The sequence below is a fragment of the Tiliqua scincoides genome, chromosome 8 (assembly GCF_035046505.1).
Source record: "Tiliqua scincoides isolate rTilSci1 chromosome 8, rTilSci1.hap2, whole genome shotgun sequence".
In the NCBI taxonomy this organism is placed as follows: domain Eukaryota; kingdom Metazoa; phylum Chordata; class Lepidosauria; order Squamata; family Scincidae; genus Tiliqua; species Tiliqua scincoides.
In genome coordinates, this window is record NC_089828.1 from 10,089,564 (window position 1) to 10,109,635 (window position 20,072).

General features: G+C 44.6%; 2 protein-coding genes across 3 annotated transcripts in view; one reads left to right on the forward strand and one right to left on the reverse strand.

Annotated features, from left to right (window-relative positions):
* The window catches only part of CEMIP (cell migration inducing hyaluronidase 1), a 152,139-nt gene extending 146,514 nt beyond the window's left edge, over positions 1–5,625 (forward strand). For both annotated transcript variants that reach the window (XM_066635509.1, XM_066635510.1), the window contains exons 26-29: positions 1,551–1,637; positions 2,403–2,560; positions 2,805–2,905; positions 3,805–5,625. In XM_066635509.1, coding sequence (XP_066491606.1) covers positions 1,551–1,637; positions 2,403–2,560; positions 2,805–2,905; positions 3,805–3,932 — 474 coding nt within the window. In that variant the 3' untranslated portion in view covers positions 3,933–5,625. The remainder of the gene's footprint in view (positions 1–1,550; positions 1,638–2,402; positions 2,561–2,804; positions 2,906–3,804) is intronic.
* Positions 5,626–9,792: 4,167 nt separating this feature from the next.
* Positions 9,793–15,662, reverse strand: MESD (mesoderm development LRP chaperone). Its single transcript, XM_066636079.1, has 3 exons — positions 15,477–15,662; positions 12,134–12,366; positions 9,793–10,935 (listed from the first exon to the last, which is right to left on the reverse strand). The coding sequence occupies exons 1-3, from the start codon at positions 15,624–15,626 to the stop codon at positions 10,671–10,673; spliced, it is 648 nt and encodes a 215-aa protein (XP_066492176.1). The 5' UTR covers positions 15,627–15,662; the 3' UTR covers positions 9,793–10,670.
* Positions 15,663–20,072: the final 4,410 nt, after the last annotated feature.

The window sequence follows — 20,072 nt, forward strand, 5'->3', positions numbered from 1 at the left end:
GTAGATGCTCTATAGGTGTTAAATAGGCACTTTCAATACAAGTAAATACTACCTGCATCACAGTGATATGTTTTATTTTTGCAGTGTTGCAGGCCTGTGTATTACACTGGTGTGTAAATGAAAGCATATGTGGCATGTTATTTCTATGTAGGCAATACATTTTACATTGCACGCAGAGATGCATTTATTCTATGCAAATTATTGTTACATTGCTTGACAGCTAATGAATGCATCTTTCAAAAAAAAAGACACCACATTATTTTCTCTTCATGAAATTTGGGGGAGTTTCGGGTATTTGATGTTTCTCCAGACTTATCCTTTCTTTTTGCCCACATCACTTTTGCACATCACTGCCCACCTTGAAAAAATAGTCGCCCCCTCCCACCTCTCGGATCCTGGCTACAGGCCTGGCTCAAGGACCATGTGGCCAGTCCAGAATTGTCCTGTATCCAGTGGCCGTAATACACTATCATGCAGCAAAAACAAGGCAGAACTTCCTTATTGCCTTACACCAACTTAAGAGAAACCAGTCTCATGATTAGCTAAGTTGGAGACAAAAACACTCTCAAGTAACTTACACACATGTGTGAATGGGGCCCATGAGTCACAAGAACACAACTCAGAGCTTCTTTTCCATTGGGTTTGTAATACACAGGTGAAGTGGATCCATGAGTAATACTAGCTGCAGGTTATCGAATTCTGCACAGCAGAGAGACTGTTACAAAGGTGTTTGTGGACATGGAAGATACAACTGTCCCCCCAGCCACAGCTGTGGCCTCAAGTTGCTATTGGTTGGCTAGTTTCCAGGCTATAATATGGGGCACATGATGCCCACTACTGAGGATGGGACAGCTGTTTTGATCTGTCACTACTTTCTCCAAAAGTTCATAGTTCAGTGGTAGGACATCAGTGGTAGGTCATGATATTAACTCACAAATTAGAATTGGAATCTCCTTAATACATTCTTATTTATAAGGTACTTTTATGAAATGAAGTCCAGAGAAGTAGAAATGTGTTAGTCTGTTGCAGCAAAAACAATTATGCCTCCTGTGGCCATAGGGATTCTTCTATGTCCCCTTTGTAGGCTGGGATGCTCCAGACCATATGGGAGAAGCCATGTAATAACTTTTCCCTGTGCCCCAATGAATTCCAGGAATGCAGGCATCAGAAGCAACATTTGCATCACATGTTCCTTCCACCTCCCCCAAGGTTTCTGATATGATATTCCCAGCAGTGGAAGGGGCCACTCTAACTCCTCTCATGCTGCAAAGATAGCACCAGTTGGGACCTAAAAACACTACCATCTGAGGTGCAAGGGAGGAGCAATAGTTCAGTGGTAGAGCATATGCTTTGAATGCACGAGATCCCATGTAGCTTAGCTGTTACTGAGCTAGAGCAACAAATGAACTGACATAGGCAGCTTTCTATATGACTAGATCCACACATTATACAAATACAACTTTCCAGGACAATCTTTTCTTTAAGTGCACCCTTAGGCTGGCTTTGAAGGTCGAGGTAGACACCAACATCTGTTTCTCTTTTTTTAATAGAACAAGAAGGACCATTTTGTAGAACTGAAAGTGGAAAGCTACAAGACCAGATACTTCCATCTCAAGGATGACTTCGCATATATCTCAGTAAGTGTCTGCTCCAGCTTAGTTGCTGAAATGAAACATTGACAGTGCACTCCTGTGGGTATCTACTCAGAAGTAAGCTCTATTGAGTTCAATGGGATTTACTCCTAGGTAAGGGAGCAAAGGGTTGCAGCCCTAATATTTTTAGTAGTGATATTGGTTGTTTTGCTGAGTTCTGATGTTTAAAAAACACACACACACACAGAAAAATGTGAAAAATGTAGCATTTTCTGTGTTTGCTTTCTAAGCCTCATACAAGGCACAGCTCTATAATTAAAATGTTGGGTCAAGGTAGACATTAATATTTCAAAAAGCTTTCTCTTGCAATGTTATTTTTGAAAAACCTCATTTGAAACCAGCCACTAATATGCTCAGGAACAATCTATCCCAGCAGATCTGGAACTCCAGTGGCAGTCCTGGCCCCTGTGCCACTGGGAGCACACTTGGAGGTGCTATCCCCCTTCTGAGGCCTCTGGAGGATCTGAAAACATTATTTTAAAAACCAAAAGTGATGGATTAAGGCCTTTTTGAGGGCCAGGGTGGCCACATACAGCCTCTCCAGCCCTTAGAACACATCATGGTGAGGCAGCAGGTGTGAGCAGTGCTCAGGGCACCACAGCTGGAGTGGCAGTGACACCCCCGTGCTACCCCTAGTCACTTGCACCTGTGGACCCCCCTAGCTATGCCACTGTAGAACTTTGTGGTTCCTGTTGACGACTTTCTAGCGAGTGTTCCCGATTATATTAAGAACTCCTTTTTCTCATGCAGGTTGACAGTAAGAAGTTCTATTTTTCTGAAGATGGAATTCAACTAGTTGTGATTGATGGATACCATGGGAAGGTTGTCAATCGGACAAGTTTCAAAAATGCTATTTTACAAGGAATCCCAGCACAGATAGACAACTACGTCAGCAACCTTCAGAACAAGTACGTTAATGAGAAAATCAGAGCTTGCAGGAGTCCTGGAAGGAGGATCAACTCCCATATAGCCCAATATACGTTTTGAAAACCCTGCCATACAACAAGGTTCAAGTGTTATTCTATTTAGGCAGTTCACAGCCAGCATAGCAGCGCCTGCAGTTGTGCTGTTGATAACATTCAAGTGTGTAAATTAAACAAGACTTGAGACATTGAGGAATGGGTTGTTTATAAGTGTTTCTGTCTTTTGCAGTTCTATAGTGGTAATGGCATCCAAAGGCAAGTTCATTCCCAGAGGCCCATGGACTAAAGTCTTGGAGAAGCTTGGAGGCGAGAGAGGCTTGAAATTGAAAGGTAAATACATTCATTTTAAGGAGGACCTTGTACAATCCTTTAAGTATTAAGCATTTATATTGCTCAGATTTTAAGGGGCTGAGTGGTGGACTGTTGCTTGTCCTTCCTCAAAAACATAGGAACACTTGGGAGAATAGAAGTGTTCTTAAAGTAGGAGCAGTGCTTAGCTTGGAGAAGAAACTAAGTACAGTCCTATGTCTATTCAGAAGTAAGTGGGGCTTACTCCCAGGAAAATGTATTGCATATTTACATTGCAGAAAGCTCCATTTTTGGCTAAAGGTTATAGGCCATGGCTTCCAGCAGTCAGGCTTCTATAGCTGAGCTCAGTAGGATAAATATCTGGCTTTCCTTGTTTTTCTTTTCAATTATCATGTGAACTATAATGTGCACAAATGCTTCATTGTCCATATTTAATCATATGTAGCTTCAACAATGAAAGAGGACCTGTCAAGCCATTTCTGCTGCCCAACATTGCATATACGTAACAGGGACTAAATGTGTACATCTGTGGGCTGGGCAGAAATGGGTTAACCTATTTTTAATTAACACAGAGTTCATTATAATTATAAAGCAGCTTTGGAGACAGAGCTCCTCACCTCAGAGGGGTAACTAAGGCAGAGTCTGAGGGATACCTACTCTTGGTGCTATGCCAAGGTGGGCATGTGACTACCCCCAGGCTCTGCTCCAGTTGAGGAGGACATGCAGGTGACTTCATGCCTCAATTCCTTCTCCTAGGAAGCCTCCGCAAGAGAAGGAACTGAGGTGGGTGTGAAGCCACTGCAGTGTGTGTCCTTCCTCTGGAGAGAACCCAGAAGTGATCACACATGACAGAATATCATGCGACACCTGGGCAGTGCATTACATTCTGCTTCTCCTCATCCACCTTTGTTGTCTTTCAGATAAAATGGCTTTTGTTGGATACAAGGGCAGCTTTCGGCCATTCTGGGTAACACTGACCACTGACGACGAAGGTGTGAAAATCTTCCAAGCTTTGCCAGTTCCTGTGATGAAGAAGATGAAATTGTAAGGAAGCACAATTGTGAGGAAGAAAACTGTTGTTTTCTTGCTGTTAGCACACCCTCATCAGTGGAAGCATTGAGACTACAGCCAGCTCATGGCTCTCCGAAGATGTAGTATATTTTGCTGATGTACATAAAAGAAGCCTTATGATGAGCTAGTTAAGTGGCTGCATCAGACAACAGACATTCCTTGGGCTGTCTTTGCTTCCTGGGAGTAGGCCTGTTACTCTGTCCTACAAGCATCCAAGGCAAGGAAGATTCAGTTCCACAACATCATGTTGCATCACTGTACCATAACAGCTCCTCCATGATCCTTTTGGGTTATGCGTGTCCAAAATGTCTCTCAGGTAGTGAATTAGGGTTCCAGAGGACACACAGAAAGGGCTACTTCTCCAGTCACAGCCATAGAAGCCTAACATGCTGTGTTCCACTTTGAATGTTCAAACAGCTGCTCGGGAAAGAGTGCAATTGTTCAGTGGAGATCCTGGCTATGCAAGCATAAGCTAGTTCAGTAGCAGATGTCTGAGAAAATGGACACTGTTAGGATAGGACAGCTCTCTCAAACTCCCATATATTGGGGTATGTATGTGCTAGACTAGTCAAAGGACACATGAGCACAAGGGAGCCTGGCACACATCAGTGAGGCACACTATGATCCCACCCTTATATAACCATGGTCAATTATATTATTATCAGAAAGGTTACCATATTAGTCTTTTGGAGCAAATTCACCCAAGTCTAAACAAAGCATGCGGCAGAAGAGTTGGTGGATTAGAGCCAAAGTTTATGGTATAAGAAATCTATTCCACTTTGAAGTACTACTGGTGATGGCACCACGCTTGGGAAGTCATGGGGTGGGGGTCCCCCTGCAAGGGGGTTGTTCAGGAAGACAACCCAGTGATGAGATGATCAAGGCCTGCCCTGAGATCAGGTACTGTAGTAATTTATGAAGCAGAGTGTCAAACATATGCATGGAGAAGACTTCTGACTTCCACTGAAGTTGACATAGAGAACAATAAAAGCCTGTGCAAATAAGGTATCTTTTGCCAAAGAGAAGATCTGCTTTAGTACCTCTTCATGCATCAAGGCCAAACACACCTTAAGAGAAACAAGGATTTTAAGAGAAAAACCAACATCCTTCAAAGACTATATACGCACAAGTCAGTCTGCAATTAAGAACCACCAACTGAAGTTTCCATGTTCTTCAACAGTAACCGACCATTCACAACCTGTGAATCTTCACCTTTGAAAGATTGTATTGTCACAAGTTGCCCCCCTCGAGTCCCCTCCCCCACAACTATCAATATCATGTGATCCTCTGTGTTCATGCATATGACACTTCAAATATTTTAGCCGAAATAGCTGGTCCTTTTTCGGAACTAGATGTATAGCATTTTGTATATTTTCTTAAAAGTTCCTGATTAAAAAAAAGATATATTTTCTACTTATTTATTGCAAAGGCACTAAGAGGATTAAATCTGAAGAGAAGCTATTACTAGGCTTTGCACGGAGCAAGATGTTAAAAGCTGATTTGCTTTGCACTTGAAAATTCTTAATGATCGCAAAATGTGGTACTCTTGACACTTTTTTCTCATGATGACCAACTCTTGGAGAGTCACTTTGAAATGGTTTTTACTTGCAGTTTAACATTGGTTTGGAATCCACCACATTTAATGTGAATAAATTTTCAATGCAACTTTGTTTTCTTGGCCTCTGCAATTTTTTTTATCTCTGCTTTTAGTGTCTGTCAGTTGAAATCCACTCTTGGTTGCCTAGTCTGACTTTACACAAAGTCCTCATATGGTGTAATATCAACCCACCAATTATATAAATATATACGTGCATTTAAATTTCTTCTGATGACCAGTGAATATGTTTTCCCCATCATTTCCTCCAGTGTTGCTCAACATTTGTCCCCTGCCATACCACTTTGCATAGTCCACCTATTTGAAGGTACCATGGGAAGTTAACTGGCAATGATGTCATCACCAGTTACTTCTGCACTGGGACAAACAGTAAGAGGCTCAGGGTGGACTGGAAGGCATTTTTGAGCATGCAAAAAGCACACACAGGAGCTCAGTTCACCAAGCTGAGCCTCCTTACTGCTGCTTGTCATGTTGTGTAGCTGGTCTCTCTGCCAGGAGGTAAAGGTCTAGGTGTTCCACAAGTACCACTGAAAACAGTGTTGAGAAACACTGGTTTACTCTGTAGTAAAAAAAAATGAAGTCGCCAAAAGTGGTCCTAAGTTTAGTTTCAAGAGATCTGCATTAAACTCCAATTTTATTTTAAACTAGTTTTTAAAAAGTACCATAGCAGAATCAATTAGAAAATAGTTTTTTAAAAGTCATCAGTCTTTGCTCACCCTGGTAGCCCATCCTGGAGTGATATTTGTGCCAGCCCCATTGATTTTTTGTGTGTCCACAATGCTACCACTACTTGGGGAAGTTGCCCTCCAAGCCCCACCTCTCATTCAACAAAGCTGCTGCAAAAACAGAAGTACCTTTGTCTCTTAGCAGTAGGATCGGCAGAGTGGATGTCATTGGCTGAAGTCCAGCTGAATAGATGGAATCTGGATGAGGTCCTCGGTCAAGGGATGCTTTGTCCCTGAACTGGCTGTACGCTTCTGCAAACGATGGCATTCACCAAGCTGGACAAAATGCAGCTTCATGCTTGTTGGAACTTCTATTCTTGTTGACGCATGTTAAAAAAAAGATATAACCAGCTTTTCTCATTGTAGAGTGAAACAAAACCATTTACATTAAATACAAAAATACAATCACATGTGTGCAATTAAACACACAGAGAAAAGCCAATTGCAAGCCAACCACAAAAATCTGGTTCTGTTAATGGCCTATTAAAATTAAGCTCCCCATCAGTCAACACTATGAAAACATACAAAAGAACACACAACCTCAAATCTCTAGCCAGGTCTTCAGTTGTCACTGGAAGATGGGGGGGGCACAGATGGCTCCAGCACAAGAGAGTTCTACAGCTTCAAGGCCACAATGGAAGCTCTACAGCTGGTAGAACATGCAAAAGAGCCTTATATGAAGTCAGGCCACTAGCTTAGCTCCCTTTTAGACTGTCATCACCAAGGTTTCAGGCTCAAATGTTGCTAGTTCCACCTCTGCTTGAGCTATCTTGAGCAATAGAGCCTGGGAATATCTGCATGCAAACACAGGCCAGGGTTGCAAACCATGCAATTAGGAAATTCCTTACATGCATATCAGCCCCCTTCTGATTATGTAAAGGTGAACTAAACATACTGACATGCTGGCTGAACCCAAGGTGAAGGGATGCCCCCATTTTTCACCACCACCCCTTTATATGATCAGCCATGCTTCAACCCACCACCTTGTCTGCCCAACATGTTTTGAAGACACACACTGCCAATCCTTCTTCAAAACAGGCCAAGCGGGGCATGCTGGGAAGAGAGAACATGACCACAGCAACGCCCTGCTTTTCCTCCAGTACCACTGCCATGATTGTTTGCTTATGGCTTCTGTATAGGAAGATGAGTGTGGCAGCCACTACTCCCAATCCCCTGAAAAGAGAACTGGAGTGCACAGTGAAGTAGCTGGGTGGCATGGCAGGTGGGCCCTGGTTACTTCCACCCATTTGCCACCTCCCTCAGCTCCCTCAATTGAGCCTCATGGATGGACTGACCCTGTTGACATGGCAGCTTCTGAACCACTGCCAGCCTTGTGGAGCCACCCCCATTAACATTAAAATCAGAATCCCATTTTTATAAGTATATGAATTTCAAGGAAGCTACCACATGTTCCCAAATATATAGGCAGTTAGGTCAATGAGGTCACACAAACTGAATAAAAATAAGAGGGAGGCTTTCAAGGATAGGGACTCTCAGGAAAGGCAGGCTGACCAAGAGGAGTAGTGACAAGCAGTTAGTACTAACAGCCCCTTCCTGCTCTCTGCATAGCCACTGATGGAATTTCTTGGAAATCTGTACTGAAAGCCAAACACTGTGTTATGTTTAACAAAAAGCAAATGAATGTGTGCATCAGCTTCAAACAAGGCTCAATTGCTTTAAGACAGGGGTGCTCACACTTTTTTGGCTACTTTGAAACCCAGCAAGGCCCAGAGATCTACCGGGGGGAAGGAAGCATCTGACAGACACCCCCTTTAATGTATGGAGCCCCTGCTGGAGTCTAGTCAGTTTTGTTGCTGCATGCCTGAAGAGCAGCTAAAGTGTCAGTTTCAGTGTCAGTTTAACTAAATATGTCAGTTTTGTCTAGTCACTAGATGAAACTGACATATTAACAGTTTGGAGAGACAGGGCTCCGCAATCTACTCATTTTGCCTCGCGATCTACCGGTAGATCGCGATCCACCTATTCAGCACCCCTGCTTTAAGAGGTTTAAGAATACCAAAATTTAAAGTCTTCAACTACAAATCTGCAACCAGTTTTAATCCCATTCCATAGCCTGGGAATAACTGGCAGATCACTACCCCTTCAGGCTTCTTTTGCTAAATAAAGAATCCAAAAGCAAAACAAGAACCCACATTATCTGTGTGACCCCCATGTGAATATACAAGTTGCCCCATTTATGATTCCCAACCTAGCAGCTGAAGACTCAGTGCCACAAACTAGTATTTGGAATCAACACTGAATAAGCGTTTAATACTGTAGGCCCAGAACTCTAAATGCATTATTCACGCAAACTGCTGGGCCTGTTGAACTGCCCACTCATAGATATTCATCACTTGTGGTCTCAATCTCAAAAAGGGGGTTGAAGATATTTAAAGCTTTCCCACCTGGGGAACCATTTTTATTCACATCTGGTAACCAGCCTGCATTTTACCATGTGTACACCACAGCACAACTACAGATGGTGCATTGACGGACAGCGCCAAGAGGTGGCACTGCCCGCACATGACAAATTTTAAGCATCTTTGAAGAACAAAAATGCATCGTGTATGTTCCCAGATCAACTGCTTCTCTCCCTGCTCTTGCAAGCCATGACAGAATGGAACACTAGGAGAGCCCTCTCAAAACTAAAAATCTCTCAATCAAGCAGTGGTGTAGCTGGAGGGGGAGCGGAGCAGCCAGTCTGGCTCCGTTTTGCTCCCCCCTCCAGAAAGGGAGGGGCCACTTGCCCACCCCGCCGAGCCTCCCTGCTGAACTGGCTACTCCGCCCCCCTCCAGCTATGCCACCGCAATCAAGCCTAAATATGATAACCAAAACCAGAGAGGAATGCATTGAAACACTGTAAATTATTTATCTGGATCAGTGTTTCAACCACTGGCACTTGTACCATTGGTAGTTCTCGATGTGATGTCCAGTAGTACGTGCAGGGTCCCCAGAACACCATTGGCAGTGAGACCAGAAACACAATGAAACAAGCAGTGGTAGGAGGTTCCACTCAGTAGTCAGAGCTTCAGTATATGCTTTTTGTGGGCTTGAAAAAGCCCTCCCATCTGCCCTATGCCTCTTACTGGTGTTTGTTGAATCACATCTGGCCTCCCAATCTGGAAATAGCTAGCAGTGACATCATCGCCAGTTACTTCCAATGGTACTTCCAATAAGTGGACCATGCAAAGTGGTAAAGCAGGGGACAAACATGGAGAAATGCCAGTTTAGACAGCTTTCCCAGTTCCCTCAAAAGTTCAAGATGGGGCAGCTTTTACAAAATCCAGTTTTACAGAATTCAGTTTTCAGACTCATCATTAAAAGCAAGCCACTCTTCCACTCCAAATGTGTGGTATCATTTCTGGAAGATGTTTTTGTTGGTTCTCTGGAGAAAGGGGGGACAATGGAGGGGATCTCACCATTTATATTTGGCACAGAAATGGTGCCATCAAGTGGCTACTCCAAGCGGATCAAAAACACCACCACACAGGGAAAGTCTGGTTTTACATTTCAAAAAGCAATTTGTTTTAGAAAGCATACAAATTTATTCACATTTCTGGAGGAAGTGTTTGACAGCAAAGTTTTCCCAACATTTCAAAAACAAAAAATCAATCTTTGTGGCCTCACATGAGGTCATTCCAAGTATCTGAGGCATATTTTGGCACCAGAAGATAACATTCAGAACAATTAAAGGGCATTACTCAAGGCTGGAACTTTAAGTGGACTTAAGCTCTCTGAAACATTTGTTAGCCTTCTGGAGGACATCAAAACAACTGCTATGTTATATAGCTATTTTCAAGTAGCTCTTAATGTGCATTTAAGACAATCCTGGACACCATAGCCCTGCTTGCAAATACTTATATCCTTCATTTAAAGTTAACTGATCCATTAATGGGAAAACTTTACTTTGATAGAGGGGTGGTTCCAGAAAGCTGTTCCAGTATTAAGAGGCATTTGAAACCTACCTTTTTCAACCCTCAATGTCTCTCAAGACATAGGAATGCCTAGAAAAATCTTCCAGCTCCTCCTCTGTGAGCCAGTCATATTGCTGGCAGGCTCCCTCCATAATAGATGGTAACAATACTCCCAATGGAAAATGCTCTTTCCCCACCCCTTGAGCAAAGTCCATAATATTAGAGTTAAACACTCAGGTGCTCAACAGGATTTTTAAAAAACTCCAAAGTGAAAATAAGTGAGCCACAATGTCATACAGGCAGCCTGCAGACAATAACCATTAACTATGCTGGAATTAAATAATGGTCAATAAGTAAACCGGTCCTCTGAGCCCCACAACTTTGACTTGGAGGGCTGCTATCCCAATTTCTCTCTCCTTCTCAAACTCCCTGCCCCCTTTACTGTCCCTTTAGCATCTCATCATAGATCTTCTTTTGGTCTGGACGCTTTGTTGTCAACCAGGAAGGTTTCTGGTTTCTTCTCTGTATCTTTCTTCTTTTTGGATTTTTCAGGCTTGATCTTGTTTTTCGCACTGTCATATCCCTTGGCTCCTTTACCAGGGTACACCTGACCCTCCACAGTTACATCTAGACACCTCTCTTGATTGATCAGAAAGTCTTTGATCTCCCATGCGTAGCTTCCATCCCGAAGCATAAAGATAGCACGATTTGGACCAACAATAAACCTAGAATTAAAAAGAAAAGAAGGCATTCAGTAAGTGCCAGACCTCTGAAACTATTAAAACCTTACATCTCCGATTTGCACAGAGATGACATAAGAGGAAAACTTGAAGTATCCTATGACACATTCTGATTTTAAAAGCAAGTGATACCCATCACAGAACTCACTGCAGGATGAAATACAGTGTCCATACAACTTTATTACCCACCGCAGAAAATATTGCAAAGTGTATTTTGTGTATTTTCACAAAATATCTTGTGAAAATAAAGTGGTCTGGATCCAAGTTAATGAAAACGCACACATCAGAAGAGGCAGAGGCCACTCTCTTTTGCCTGGGAAGACTGGCTTTGGCTAGGAAAACCCTTGTGCAGGTTTTTAGTGCCACATAGGAAAACAAAAAATATCTGATAAATGCTTAACTGTTATCTAACAGCAATTGTTAAAACATTCTAGTTAAATAGCTAGTAAGCCCACAACATCTGCATGTCACACTAAGATGCTAGTGACTTATTAACAGACATTCAAAGGGTACACCACGCAGTGAAGAAGATATGTGCACTAGAAGGAACATGCCTCCTCACAGATACACGGAGGGCACTTTGTACCAGTGGTCTCTAACCACCACCCCACAGGGTGGATTCTGGCCCATGGTGGTGATCTTTAGCCTGTCTCCCATGGCTGATTTGTCGTCGTCCCCCAAATTGGGATTCCCTACTTCATCTCATCACTGTGAAGCAAGCAACAAAGCCACAGAATTTAATGCGGGAATTGCACACAGGGGTGGCTTTTGAATATAGATTTTCTCTCTCTAGCCTACTAAGCCCCTTAAATTTAATGTGGCCCACATCCCAAAACATTTGGAGACCCTGCTCTATGTGAACAACAGTAATAACTGCATGCGTTTTCTGGCTCACAGCCAAGAGTTTCAAGCTGGTAACAGAGCCCAAAGATAGAAGTTTTGTACCTGTTTTAAAGCCTGCTGCTAAAGCAGGCTGACAACCCACCGTCCACCTGGAATTTACTTTCAGGTCAGTACACAGGACTGAGGGCATGTGAAATCTGCCTGTTTGGGCATATTGCAATAATGCTGTACTCAAAATGGACCACAATCAAGCTAGCTGAAAGCAGCTGTTTCTAGCAAGTGATACATGGAGTCAAATCAAGCAGCAGGAACAGTGCAAATGCAGATAAAACCTACTTACCTTTGTACATCATAGTTGGCATTGAAGAGACTGCCCTGCCACAGGTTTGTAATTTGTTCCGTCTCTTTCTCAGTGGGGTCTCCTGACACAGTGACAAACATCATCAGAGTCTTTCCTTTCTTGGTCATCTTCAAGATACTCTCAGGCTTGCTGGGGTCAATCTTGGAGAAGTCCACTGGTGCAGATGGCCGCTTGTGCTCGGGAAGATCTCCTTCTTCTATATCATCATCTTTCTGTGGTCAACACACAGACACAGAAAACTTAATACCATCCAGAAACCAGCAGCAGTTTTTAACAAGAGTCTCTAGGTGCAATGAGACTCCATAAAGCCTTTGGCACAATCTCTTAGTCCCAATAGCCTGTTGTAACTAAGCACAGGCACATAACTGAATATTTGCATATCCAGACCCCCCATATACCTCCATTTCCCCCCATTCTTCTGTTGCCTTATGTTAATACCAAGATGCAATTGCTTGAGCCATGGAAAAATTTTGCCTAGTTTGCAGTACAGCACTAGAAAAGGCACCTGGAATGAAGGTCAACTACCAGAATCAGGACCATAGTGTGCCTAGTTCAACATCTAAGAAGTTGGGACCAGCAATATGTTCCACAGGATTCTGTGAATATATTTAACTGTTGCATCGCCACTTGTATAGCTAGCTTTTTGGCAAGTGTGTTGTTGAACAGACTCACAAGGAAAGTAGTCACTGGTAAACACAGGGTCAAACTACATGCAACACTGGTAGGCTTGAGTGTTAAGAGCCAGGCTGTTGCAATTTCCTATAAAGCCAGGTAGGAAAGTACCCCCTCTTGTTCACTCACGCACCCATCTACCTGCTCTTCTCCCTATTAGGGCTTCAAGACAAAAGTAATACTTCAGTGAGAACATAGAATATGTTAGAGTAGAGGGGGAGAGGAGTAGGTTTCTCCCCAATCAAGAAGGGCACTGACAAGTACAGATTGATTAGAATTGTGTTGGCAAAAGCAGACCAGCACAATTAGAATCAAAAAAATAACACTGGCTGCTGGGAACGAGCACTGTTCAGTACACTTCTTCGTCCTTGGTGTTTAAGATTTCTAACCCAGATAACTATTGCACTGATCCTTCCATCCAAAACATAAAATAGAAGTGAGCCCATGGGAACCACTCACATATACAGAAAAGAAAGAAAAGCACCCCAAGTATACAAAGAGTGCTGTTTTTCCCAAACAAGTCAAGGAAATGAATGCAATAAAAGGCAGGTTACTGGTCTGGGGGGCTCATCTCTGCTTCTCCACACCACCTATACCAAATGTACAGACTTACAAGCAAATTTGTTAGTCTTTAAGAAGGTGCCACAGGACTCACTGGGCTCAAAAGGAAACAAGAAACCACCTTCTTGTGGTTAGAGCGAGGCCTTCTCTCGCTCTATTTTTTGGTTGGACCAGGCAGACCTGACCCTACATCCTCTGGAATCTGCCCTTGCACTTTTGCAGCCATGGAGTGGGAAGGTCATAAGAAGAGCCCCACTGGATCAGACCAAAGGCCCATCTAGTCCAGCTTCCTGTATCTTGCAGTGGCTCACCAGATGCTTCAAAGAGCACACAAGACAACAAGAGACCTGTGTCCTGGTGCCATCCCTTGCATCTGGCATTCTGAGGTAGCCTACTTCTAAAATCAGGAGGTTGCACAAACCTATCATGGCTTGTAACCTGCAATGAACTTTTCCTCCAGGAATCTGTCCAGTCCCCTTTAAAGCCATCTAAGCCTGACACCATCACCTCATCCTGTGGCCAGGAGTTCCACAGCCCAATTACACTAATATTGGCCAATATTATAATGCCATTGTACAAATCAAAGGTGATTTGGACTTTGTGCCCAGGACTACTGCGCCCAGGACTACTGCGCCCAGTGGCAAGGAGTTCCACAGACCAATTGCACTAATATAGGCCACTGTAATAATGCCATTATACAAATTGATGGCAAAGCCACACCTGGAGCATTGTGCCCAGGGGCAAGGAGTCCAACAGAATAACAATACCAATACTGATCAATACTATAATGCCATTGTACAAATCGATAGCAAGGCTGCACCTGGAGCACTGCATCCGGTGGCAAGGATTCCTACAGACTAACTGCACCAGTACTGGCCTATGTTATAATACCATTGTACAAATCTATGTTAAGGGTCACAACTGGAGTGTTATGCTCAGTGGTAAGGAGTTCCACAGACCAATTTCACGAATATTGGCCAATCTTACAATGCCATTGCATAAACTGACAGTAAGGCCACACCTGGAGCATTGTACCCAGCAGCAAGGAGTCCCACAGAATAACTGCACCAGTATTGTATAAATCAGGGGTGCTCAAACTTTCAACTTTAGGGATGCTGGACCTTTAACAAGTGTATAGAAGAGAGAATTGCAGCAGGTGCAACTTGTCATCCCACAGATGACAAGCTGCACCTGCTGAAATTCTCTCTTCTATACACTTGTTAAAGGTCCAGAATCCCTAAAGTTGAACGTTTGAGCACCCCTAGTATAAATCAATGGTTCTCACACATTTAGCACCAGGACCCACTTTTTGAATGAGAAACTGTCAGGACCCACCAGAAATGATGTCATGACCGGAAGTGACATAATTGAGCAGGAACAATACTACACTGCTATCCTACCCACACTTACCCAGGAGTAAGTCCCACTGACTATCATTGTTAAAAGAATATACATAGTAGTTTGTTAAAAGCACAAGTCTGTAACATTTCCCCAAATGCAGTCACATACCATGGTAGCATCAAGTCTAACGTATTAAAAATAAACTATTGAATTGAATAGGGACCCACCTGAAATTGGATCATGAGCCACCAAGTGGGTCCCGACCCACAGTTTGAGAAACACTGGTATAAGTTTATGTTAAGGGCCACACCTAGAGTATTGCATCCAGTGGCAAGGAGTTTCACAGACTAACTGCACCAACATTGTATAAATTGATGGTAAGAGCCACAACTGGAGTGCTGTGTCCAGTGGCAAGGAGTCCCACAGACTAAATGCATCAATATTACAATACCATTGCACAAATCAATGGTAAGGGCCACATCTGGAGTGCTGCATCCAGTGGCAAGCAGTTCCACAGACTAACTGCACCAGCATTGTATAAAGCGACGGTAAGGGCCACAACTGGAGCGCTGCGTCCAGTGGCAAAGAGTTCCACAGAGTAACTCACACTGGGCAAGGAAACCTCCTGCCCCGCCTGTGCAGCCCCCAACGCCCCCCGCCGGCGGCTACGCCCTGGTTCTGGCGCTGCGTGCGAAGAGGACGCCTGAGGGAAGGCACTCTGTGCATGCTCAGAGGCACTCCCGCCTACCTCCCACTGCTCGAGCAGGCGCGCCATGTCGGCGTCGTTGTAGTCGCGAATGTCCTTCTTCTTCCTGGCCTTCGGCTCCTGGGCCACGGCGCACGCCAGCAGCAACAGCCCCAGCCCCAGCCAGCACCACCCCCCGCAGGACGCCACCATCTTGTCCACCGCACACTGCCCGCCCGTTGAAGCCGCCTCCGCCCCCCGCGCTCCAAGCAACCTCGGTGCATGCGCAGGGCGGCTGCTTAAAAGCCGGACAGGAGGGCGCGGCAAACACAGCAGGAGCTCCTGCAGGCGAATCGGGAGCTGGAACGAACGCGCCTGCGATTGGCCGGCGGGCGGGCGGGCGGAATCAGGGGGCAGAGCCTCAGACGGGGATGGGGGGAGGGAGAATCCCTGCACGTAGAAAGCTAGCACAGCAAGGAGGGAGTGCTGTGGGGTTGGGTAAGAGGAAAACCCTGCATGTGGAAAACTAAGGCTGCAACCCTGGGAGTAAGCTCCATTGACTATATTGGGACTTACTTCTGAATAGACACACATCGGATTGGGCCCTAACACAGCAAAGAGGGACTGCCAGGGGTGGAGTGGCAGCAGAATCCCTGCATGTAGAAAGTAGCACAGCAAGGAGGGACTGCCAGGAGTGGAGTGGCAGCAGAATCCCTGCATGTAAAATACTAGTACTGGGGGGGGGGGGTGGAAACAGCAACAAAAATAGTAAATATACAAATCAATGTACAAACCAGCCTGATAGATTCTCCTTTTAATGTGAACTGGATCTCTGGTACACACTACCATGTGCAAATGCCAAGACAAACCTGTTCACACTGTCTGTCCATCTCAAAAATGTGGTAGATGGAATCTAGAATAGTATCTACTTGCATTCTCTTAAAATGGAGTACCTTTTATGCTTTGGCTGAGCTTCCTCAAGAGAATATGGCTGGACTGGATTGCTCATCAGATCAATCACAGTAGCCTTTTGACAGTGCATACTACAAATATTTTCTTAGGAACTTTCCTGTACATAGTCAATATTCTTTAGGGCAGTGGTTCTCACACTTAGCACTGGGACCCACTTTTTAGGATGAGAATCTGTCAGGACCCACTGGAAGTGATGGCATGACCAGAAGTGACATCATCAAACAGGAAAATTTTTTAACAATCCTAGGCTGCGATCCTACCCACACTTACCCAAGAGTAAGTTCCATTTACTAGCCTTGTTAGAAGCGTATGCAGAGTAGCCTGTTCAAAGTACAGGTCTGCAACAGTTCCCCAAATGCAGTCACGTACCATGGTAGCATCAAGTCTAATATATTAAAAATAAAATATTGAAGTGAATGGGAACCCACCTGAAATTGGTTCACGATCCCGACCCACAGTTTGAGAAACACTGCTTTAAAGGCAGGCGTGGGGGAAATGATAGGAAAGAGAATTACATCTCTTTGCCAGTGTTCTCTGCAGAAGGGATGAAATCCAATTCACTCATTCTCATCATTGTACACTCCAAACCACTGGTCATAAGAACATAAGAAGAGTTCTGCTGGATCAGGCCAAAGGCCCATCTAGTCCAGCTTCCTGAATCTCACATAGCCCACAAGATGCCTCAGGGAGCACACAAGACAATAACAGACTTGCATCCTGGTGCCCTCCCTTGCACCTGACATTCTGAGGTAGCCTTCTTCTAAAATCAGGAGGTTGCACATACCCATCATGGCTTGTAACCTGCGATGAACTTTTCCTCCAGAAATCCGTCCAATTTCCTTCTAAAGGCATCTAGGCCAGATGCCATCACCAAACCCTGTGGCAAGAAGTTCCACAGGCGAATGACAGGCTAGGTAAATTACACATGGTTATGTGCATATGAGGGGGAGGCTCAAAGGCAGAGCAGATGCACCAGGTTCAAAGGTCAAGATCTCTGCTTTAAAAAGATCAGGTCGTGGGTGATGGGAAAGACTTCTTCCCAAGTCCTTGGAGAACTGCTGCCAGAGTAGACACTACTGGGCTGGATAGACCAATGGCCTGACTCTGTTGAATCTTCATACCTGTCAATGGAGCAACTGGTGAAAAGCTAAAATAGGCTTTGCACAACCAGCCAAGCGCAACTCATAAGTCTGTAAGCCTCCTCTTTTTGCAGCCTGCCTGGGACTGTTTCAAGCACCTGGCAGGTGATGGTATATTGCTGGTGGGCTGAGCTTGGTTTGGTGGACAGAGCTGGTCCTACCATAAGGCACAGCTGCCATTTACTTCTTTTTATCGTGGGGCACCATCTGTTCCCAGTGAGGTCAGGTTGCAATAACTGCTTCCAGCATCATTAATTTGACACTGGATAGCTACAGATAATATTCACACAACTTCAGGAAGGAGGCAAGGTGCATGTGTGTGCAAGTACATCATGTGCTTGTCTCAAACTGAGTGGGCTTCTGTTTTGTTTTGTAGACTTGAATCTACAAGAGTAGATTGCTTATATGGTAGCAGTGGGTTTGCTCAGCACTTATAATTTTCAACATGATCTCTGAGGATGTGCAGAATGCCTCTCTTTCACCAGTGATGACAGCATTCTCCAATGTATGGGATTTGGGACACATCTTTCTGGCGGTCCGTGCAATGCCCCAGCAATGGCTATTGTGCAAGTGCCATAAGGCACTTTGTTGCTGGTGGGGGACACATGGCGTTGGCAGTGAGGCCAGATAAATTTAGTGCTGGGCCTCTGAGCTGGCAGGACATTTAGGAGGAGTGCGGGCTGGTAAGTCTTCCCGCAGGGTGGCAGGAAGCGGGGGGAGGAAGGCGGGGCAAAACTGGGCAGAGGGCAGGTGGGTGGGCCAGAGGGTGAATCAGGCCCAGAATGGGGACAGGGACAGCAGCAGCAGCTGCTGAATCCTATCCACCCCTCCCAAGGCACAGAGCCTTTGGTCTCCTTAGTTCTGTACCAGCTATGTAGCTGATGCAGATTCGAATAGACCCACTGGGGCTGCACAGGGTAATGATCCCTTACCCTGAGGAATCTTCCGGTTGCTGCTGTGCCCCTGCATGATACAGCGGTGGCCATTTTGGTGCCACTATACAGTGCCAGGGCAGCATAGGATTGGACCCTCAGTCTGCTTGGCCTTCGGTGCACAGCAGGGTCTTTGCAGCAGTAACTCCAATTCTAGGGCATTCCCTTCCCAGAGAAGCTCACACTGCTTGCTTTGGCTGGCCATCCAGAGACAGTTTTCATTTCCCCATCTTTTAATCTCTCACAAAAGCTGTGGCCTTGGCTTGTTCAATTGTGGTCTTTTAAATTCTCATTTTGATTAAGTGTTCTTTTGATGTGTGTGTGTTTTTTGTGTGCATATTGTTTCTTAGCAGAACCAGGGTCGGCTTCTAACAGTTAAAAGCAGGATGCAGATGTACAGTACACGGTATCTGAAATCGAGAGCATTTCAAATGAACACGCACTTTTGGGTTTTTTTTTTCTAGTTAATGGAGGGGGATTGAGGAGGAGAACAACAATGAGGTCAGCCTGTGAGCACTGCAATCCCATTGGATGGTGGTTTTCTTGTTGGCCAATTAAGTGAGGGCACATTTATTTATTCATTTCAGATATAGCCATACAGTCCAGAATTCTGCTTTTAATCGTCGGAAGCTGGTTTTGCAAAGGAACAACACACATAAAGTGATCAAAACAATGTTTAATCCAAATGAGATTTAAGACACTGCAAGTGAACAAGTCCGGAGTGCATCAAGTGGGCTTGAACTCATCCTTGCATACCAAAGATCAGAATAATTTTTCAAAAAATACATATATCAAGGTGCTGGTCCTACGCACATCTTCTCATTAGTAAATCTGACATATTCCAATAAGATGTATTCCTATCAGGTATGTGTATGAGGTATGCGCAGGGCAAGAGGATCAATGTGCTCTGATGTATGATTTAACGCAGGGGCATCAAACATAAGGTCCGCTGGTCTAATGCAGTTCCTGGAAGCAATTTATCTGTCTCCCCATTTTAACTGGGCTCTCCAAGCTTGATAACTGGGCACTCTAATCTCACATGGCCAACATTTGCACATTCTCTCTTCAGTCACTTGCAGCTCATGAGTTTTTATGTGAGAAGGAAGTGCTACTTTCTGACCATCAGCTGCTTCATGATGTCACTTTCTGCTTCATGATGTCACTTCCAGCCCTCATCAGGCACCATGAACACAAACTTTGGCCTTGTCTGAATGAAAGGGGTTTGACATCCCTAATTTAACCATATTGGACTTAAAACTGGAGAGCTCTGGATTCAAATCCTCCCTCAGCTACAGAGCCTAAGGGCCCAATCCTATCCAACTTTCCAGCCAGTGCAGCCATGCCAATGGTGCCGCCACAGAGGCCTCCTCTCAGTAAGGCAATGTTTGTTCCCTTTGTGGCTGCACCGGCACTGAATGCTGGGTAGGACTGGGCCCTTAATGGGTGACTGGGCCCTTTGGGCCAGTTCCTGTCCTGGGACACACCAGGGCTGCTGCAATCCTATACACACACTTACCATACCTGGGAGTACATACCATTGAACTTAATGGGGCTTACTTTGGAGTAGACATGCCCAGGATCAGGCAGTTAAGTTGGAAGCAAGCGAAATGGGGCTG